The sequence below is a fragment of the Camelus bactrianus genome, chromosome 33 (assembly GCF_048773025.1).
Source record: "Camelus bactrianus isolate YW-2024 breed Bactrian camel chromosome 33, ASM4877302v1, whole genome shotgun sequence".
In the NCBI taxonomy this organism is placed as follows: domain Eukaryota; kingdom Metazoa; phylum Chordata; class Mammalia; order Artiodactyla; family Camelidae; genus Camelus; species Camelus bactrianus.
The window spans coordinates 13,707,553-13,713,626 of record NC_133571.1 but is presented as its reverse complement, the minus strand read 5'-3'; the positions used below and the strand labels follow the sequence as shown (position 1 = coordinate 13,713,626).

The 6,074-nt window shown below is 53.5% G+C and overlaps 1 protein-coding gene across 5 annotated transcripts; it reads right to left on the bottom strand.

Annotated features, from left to right (window-relative positions):
- Positions 1-1,374: 1,374 nt before the first annotated feature.
- TMEM25 (transmembrane protein 25) lies at positions 1,375-6,036 on the bottom strand. Of its 5 annotated transcripts, none has more exons than XM_010953456.3 (9): positions 5,903-6,036; positions 5,228-5,321; positions 4,644-5,003; positions 3,907-4,197; positions 3,582-3,713; positions 3,245-3,275; positions 3,012-3,112; positions 2,785-2,871; positions 1,375-2,635 (listed from the first exon to the last, which is right to left on the bottom strand). In XM_010953456.3, the coding sequence occupies exons 2-9, from the start codon at positions 5,295-5,297 to the stop codon at positions 2,562-2,564; spliced, it is 1,146 nt and encodes a 381-aa protein (XP_010951758.1). In that variant the 5' UTR covers positions 5,298-5,321; positions 5,903-6,036; the 3' UTR covers positions 1,375-2,561. The 5 variants fall into 5 exon arrangements, with proteins under 5 accessions (XP_010951758.1, XP_045371561.1, XP_045371560.2 ...); XM_045515605.2 differs by having other exon boundaries at positions 4,644-4,955; XM_045515604.2 differs by lacking the exon at positions 5,903-6,036 and having other exon boundaries at positions 5,228-5,888.
- Positions 6,037-6,074: the final 38 nt, after the last annotated feature.

Sequence of the window (6,074 nt, the reverse complement as noted above, 5' to 3'; positions counted from 1 at the left end):
ATAAAAGATCTGAAGCAAATCAGGTAAAGTGTTAAGATTCAACAGAGTTGCATGGTGGGTACACATGTGTTTGCTATGTTTTCTCTGCTGTGTGATTTAAAGATTTCATTTAAAAAACACACTTGAATAGGGGCTAGGGGTATAGCTCAGTGGTAGAGCACATGCTTAGCTTGCACAAGGTCCTGGGTTCAATCCTCAGTACCTCTATTAACCATCCCCTGCAAATAAATAATTTTTAAAAGTACTTGAATAAACAAATGGGATCTAATCAAACTTACAAGCTTTCACACAGCAAAGGAAACAACAAACAAAACAAAAAGACAACCTACGGCCTGAAGAAAATATTTGCAAACAGTGCAACTGAAAAAGGCTTAATTTCCAAAATATACAAACAGCTCATACAGCTTGTTATCAAAAAAACAAACAACTCAATCAAAAAATGGGCAGGAGAAGAACAAAATAGACATTTCTCCAAAGAAGAAGTACAGATGGCAAACCGGCACATGAAAAGATGCTCAACATCACTAATTATTAGAGAAATTCAAATCAAAACTATAATGAGGTATCACCTTACACTGGTCAGAATGGCCATCATCAAAAGTCTACAAAAAAATGCTGGAGAGGGTGTGGAGAAAAAGGAACCCTCCAACACTGTTGGTGGGAATGTAAACTGATTCAGCCACAATGCAGAACAGTATGCAGGTTCCACAAAAAACTAAAAATAGTTAGCATATGATCCAGCAATCCCACTCCTGGGCATATATCCAGAAAAGACAAAACTCTAATTCGAAAAGATACACATACCCCAATGTACACAGCAGGACTATTTACAACAGCCAAGACTTGGAAGCAACCTAAGTGTTCAGCAACAGATGAATGGATAAAGAAGATGTGGTGTATATATACAATGGAATATTACTCAGCCATAAAAAAGAATGAAATAATGCCATCTGCAGCAACATGGATGGACCTAGGGATTATCATGCTAAGTGAAGTAAGTCAGACAAAGATAAATGGTATCACTTATGTGTGGAATCTTAAAAAATGATAAATGAACTTACTTACAGAACAAAAACAGACTCACATAGAAAACAAACTTAAGGTTACCAAAGGGGAAAAGTGGGGGGAGGGATAAGTTAGGAGTTTGGGATTAACATATACACACTACTATATGTAAAACAAATAAACAAGGACCTACTGTATAGCACAGCGAACTATATTCCGTATCTTGTAATAACCTATAATGGAAAAGAATCTGAAAAAGTATATATATACACCTGAATCACTTCGCTGTATACTTGAACTAATGCAACATTGTAAATCAACTATAGTTCAATTTAAAAGAAACACATTTGAAGGAATGATTCAGACATGTAACATTCACTCAGTCAAGTTTATTGAATCTATTGTGTGCTCAGCACTGTCCTAGCAGTAACATGAGAAAAATTACAAAACAAGATTATCAAGGAGGGAAAAATATACTTAGCACTCTATTCGTTTGCGATCTTTTCCATGTTGCTTTTCAAAAGTGTCCTTAGGTTGTTTTGGGATATGTGGTCTCCCTCCTTTTCCCATGTCTTCCTAAGGTTTCTGGCAATGTCAAATTATGTGCCACTCTGACTGTCCACTTAACACAGGGTGGGACAGGAGGAACGGCGTCCTGCTGGGGTCCCACGGTAGGGGAGACATTTTAAGTGGGAAACCATCAACCCTGAGGACTCAGGGCACTCACAGTGAATCATTAAAAGGCCAGACTTGGGGAAGCCATGGACGGCCCTGGGGCCCTAGCTCACCCCCTCCCCAGGAGATGTGCTTAAAGTGCTAACACTGTAAGGAAACGATGCAGAGCTACATGCAGTTTTGATGCAGCAGGCTTCTCACCTCCCACTGTTCTCCTGCCTTATGCTAACACCAGGCACTGGCACCACCAGGAGCCAGGCCAGTGGGGACGTCTAGTGCCCAGTGAAGAAGTGGAGAAGGTCCAATGTATAACTTATGATGCCCAAGAGGAGGCGGGGACAGGGGAGTAGAGAGGTATGCAGCAAAAGGGACTGGTTTGTGCTTGGCCAGTGCCCCTGGGCCAGGGGTTGGTTCCTGTGCAAAGGGCAGTTTGGTTCTCTCTAGCTAGCAGGGTCCTACTTTTTCCTGAGGGAACAAAGCTGCATATAGCACGGGAAGGAGATCCAGGACGTGCAGGGCCTTCCCAACCAGGCCTGCCCCATGCCTGCTGTATCAGGTGCTGAAGCGTACCACTGTGGGGCACGGAGCCGGCCCAAGCCAACAGGGCCACCCCACCCTTAGATGCGGGATAACCTCCAGGCACACCAAAGTGCTCCATCGGCCTGGGCATAGGCCTCCAACTGATGTTGGAACAAGGGCTTAGGTCCAGCTGGCAGCCTTGCCAAAGATACCTGTGTCCCAGAGGGCAAGCAAAAGTGGCAGTGGCAGTGGCAGTGGCGTGGCCTCTCCACGCTGGCAACGTGGCCAGGCAAAGGATGCCTTTGAGGAGGACCGGGAGGGGGTCCAGATGCCAAGAAGGCATCCTCTGTCTCGGCCTCAGCTCAGAGCCAGATCTCATCACTGCTCACACTTGACACCCGATAAATGTAGCCCAGCATTGGGAGACGGATGAAACCTGTGGGGCCAGAGATGCCAGGAATCTCAGTAACTGCCATTCCTTGGAGGTTGGGAGACCACTCTCTGCCCTTGGGGACTCAGAAGCCTCTGGCACAAGTGAAAGGGCCAAGGAGCAGAGGAGGAGGGCAGCAAGCCCCTTTCTCATACCTCGGCTGGTGAGGAGACCACCAGGCTCCGGGTCCAGAAGCTCCGGCCGGCTGTTGTTCTGAGCTGTCTGCCGGTCCGCTGGTTTCCCTGTGGGGTGACAAAGCAGGTGGTGCCCAGGACGAGGCACATGCCCAATGGGGTCTAGCCCCTCCTAAGGCCCAGGGTCTCTCTTTTTCTCAGGAACACCTCTGAAGATAAAGCAGGGGCAAACAGGGTCCTGGGTGTACCTCTGGCATCCGGAGTCAGGTCGTTGAGCTGCAGGTTGGACGGGAGGGACATGTTCTCCCGGGGCAGGCGCACATTGTTGAGCTTCAGGTTGTTGGAGTCACTACAAGGCGGACAAAGGCTTGGCTGCGCCCTGGCACCAGCAGGCGCAGATTCCTGCTTGGGGCCTGTTCCAGGATCCCACCCGCCCCTGCTGCGTCTCCGTGCCCGTCCACTCAGCCCCAGGAAGAGTTACCTAGAGATCAGGGATGGGCGCCGGGAGGGACCTGAAGAGAAAGAAACCATGCCACCGTCTCAGTGAGCCCACCCACTCGGGGCTCTGCCCTCTGCCCTCTGCCCTCACAGGCCCAGGGCCCTCAGGCAAGGGGACTCTCAGATGCCCAGACTGGGTGCCCAGTGCCCGGCCCTGCTACCTGGGGTGCAAGTGGTCTTGCCCACGACCAAGCTCGGGAAGACCTGTCCCACCACTTGGCAGCCCAGCTCCACTGGCTGCCCATGCCCTTGACACTCACTCCCTGACCTCGTCTCCGCTCCCCCGGCCGCCCTCTGCCCCAACCCTGCTTTGGCCCTACCTTTGGTCTTCTTCTCTTTCCTGCAGACCAGGCAGGCCACCAAGGTGCTGAACCCCACCAGGGTGCCCAGGGCAAGCCCTCCAGCCACAACGATGCCCAGCAGTGGCACTTCGACCCGGGAGGCCAGGAGCCCTGCAGGTCGTCCTCTGGTTAGGTTCCAAGTGGGCAGGGCCCCAACTCTGAGATGCCACAAGTCACTACCCTATCCTCCTTGCTCAAGGTGTCTGGGGACAGCTTATTCACCAGACTCACCCGAAGGGCAACAAGTCTTCCCACTTCCCACACCCCCTGAGGCTTTCCTGGGCCCATGGCTGAGAGTGCTCACCTGGCGCCGGGAGTGAGGCACTGGTAACACCCACGTCATTGGTGGCCACCACCGAGAGGTTGTGTGGCAGGCTGCGGAGCTGCAGCTGCACGGTGTGGTTGGTGAGCCAGGGGTAGTTCTGGGCATCCAGCACCAGGAAGTCAGAGGTGTTGACAGTCACCGGCCCATCCTGGTCGATCCAGGTCACATTGGCAGGTGGGTTGGCACGCACCAGGGCAAAAAGGACGACCAGGAGGCCTGGGCCCTGAGCTTCCTGGTACTTGGCCCCAACCTGGGCAATCTCCGGCTTAACTGGTGCAAAGCAGAGACCAGTATGTTCCCACCACAGCCCCTTCCCCCTCGACCTTGCCCTTTCTTCCCAAATCCAGAAGGGAGCCAGGGGCCTGGACCTTTCCTGAGGGGGCACCAGGGAACAGCATAGCTGGGTCTACCAGAGAGGCAACTGTTTTGTATAAACGAAGATTAAGAAACAAAATGTCCAGATTTGAATCCTGGCCCTGCTACTTACCAGCTATATGGCCTCAGGCAGATTGCTTAACCTCTCTGTGCCTCAGTTTTCTCATTTGTAAAATGGGAAAATAGTAATTACCTCCCAGGATTACTGTGAGGATAAAGTGAGTTAATATTTACAAAGTGCTTCGGTGCTTGTTAAATGTCCTATCAGACCACCTGTGTGGTGGCTGCTGGGGGTCCCTGCACAGAGAACCTTTCCCCCAGTCCCCCTCGGGGTCACTCACATTGCACATTGAGGATGACAGAGGCGTTGGCTGACCGGCCGCTGCCCGGATCCTGCAGGGAGCAGTTGAGCTCATGCTGGGCCCGCTGGGCAGTGACAGTGAAAGTGCTGGTGCCTCCAGAGAAGGCCTCCCCGCCCACGCTCAGCAGTCTTGAGGTGCTGGCCTCCTGCAGCTGTCCATCCAGGTACCAGGCCAACTGGGGGGTGCCAGGCCCCCCTGCCACCCGGCAGGTGAAGGCGTGGCGTTCATTCTCTCGAAGTGTCTGCTCAGCCCAGGTCTGACCATCAATCTGGGGCGCCAACTCCCCCCAACCTGGAACACAGCAGGTTCTGGGGAGGGCTGTGGAAGCTTGGTACTGTTCTGTGACCAGGATAAGGTCGTTACAGTGGGACAGCAAGCCAAGAGACAGAGTACCTGGGTTCTCTCAGCAGGGACTGGCTGGACCCTGAGTAGGTGGATGAGGGGAACCCAGCTCTGGTGCCTGGGGCCTAGAGTGGGTACCCAAACCGAAGGTGCAAGCAAGGAGGGGAGAGAGGGGGATTTGACCCCAGAAATGCATGGCCAAGGGATGAACAGGAGTGTACCTGAACTCAGAAGGGCTGGCAGGAGCAGCAGTGTGTGCGGGAGGGTAGCTGGGTCAGGAGGTAGCGCCATAGTGGCCCTGGCCTCGGCCCCAGGCTGCCGAGAGAAGGGGGCGGGCCTCGATGTTAGCAGCCAGGTGAGAGCAGACACGTTTAATAATTCCTCCGGGAATTTACGTTTCAGAAACAATAAGCCATACACGGAAACACAAATGGAGATTGACCCACAGTGGTGAAGGCAAGGACGCAAATGGCCAGGCCCAATGTCCAAACCCAGGCAGGACGGACCTGCACACTCTCTGGGCGCAGAACAGAAAGCTGACTCCATGGGACAAACAAGCACAAGCCTGCAGGTACATAGACACAACGTGCAACCGTGCAGCGCACGCGCACGCACACACACACACACACACACACACACACACACACACACACACCACACACACACACCCCCACCACACACACACACACCCACCACACACACACACTCGGGTACACGTGCCTCTCCCCCAAAGGAACGGTCGTTCTCCCGACCCTGTCTCTCTCCAGCCCGATTCCCCCTTCCACCTACACCCCTTTTCCCTTCCTCCGGATTTGGGCAGAAGAGGAAGGGATCCGGGAAACTGGGGTGGCTAAGCATCCCCACACCACCGCGCCCCGCCTTCCCAGGCGGCTCACCTGGCTCCCTCCCCGAGCGCAGGCCGAGCGACTGCTCAGGTCTGATGAGCACCGCAGTCCGCCGCAGGGGCCGGGGCTGCGCCAGGCAGGGCCAATCGATGCCCGACCTCGGCCCGACGCGCCCCTCCCCCAGGACTCCGGGACCACCCCCGGGCGTCCCCGACGTGCGCAG

Excerpts from the sequence above, each read along its gene's own strand:
- TMEM25 (XM_045515604.2), bottom strand. The coding sequence starts at position 5,864 with ATGCTTAGCCACCCCAGTTTCCCGGATCCCTTCCTCTTCTGCCCAAAT. Across the intron at positions 5,004-5,227 it reads GCCAGCCCTTCTGAGTTCAG|AACAGTACCAAGCTTCCACA; the intron begins GTACACTCCTGT and ends TCCTGGTCACAG. Across the intron at positions 3,276-3,581 it reads GAAAGAGAAGAAGACCAAAG|GTCCCTCCCGGCGCCCATCC; the intron begins GTAGGGCCAAAG and ends CTTTCTCTTCAG.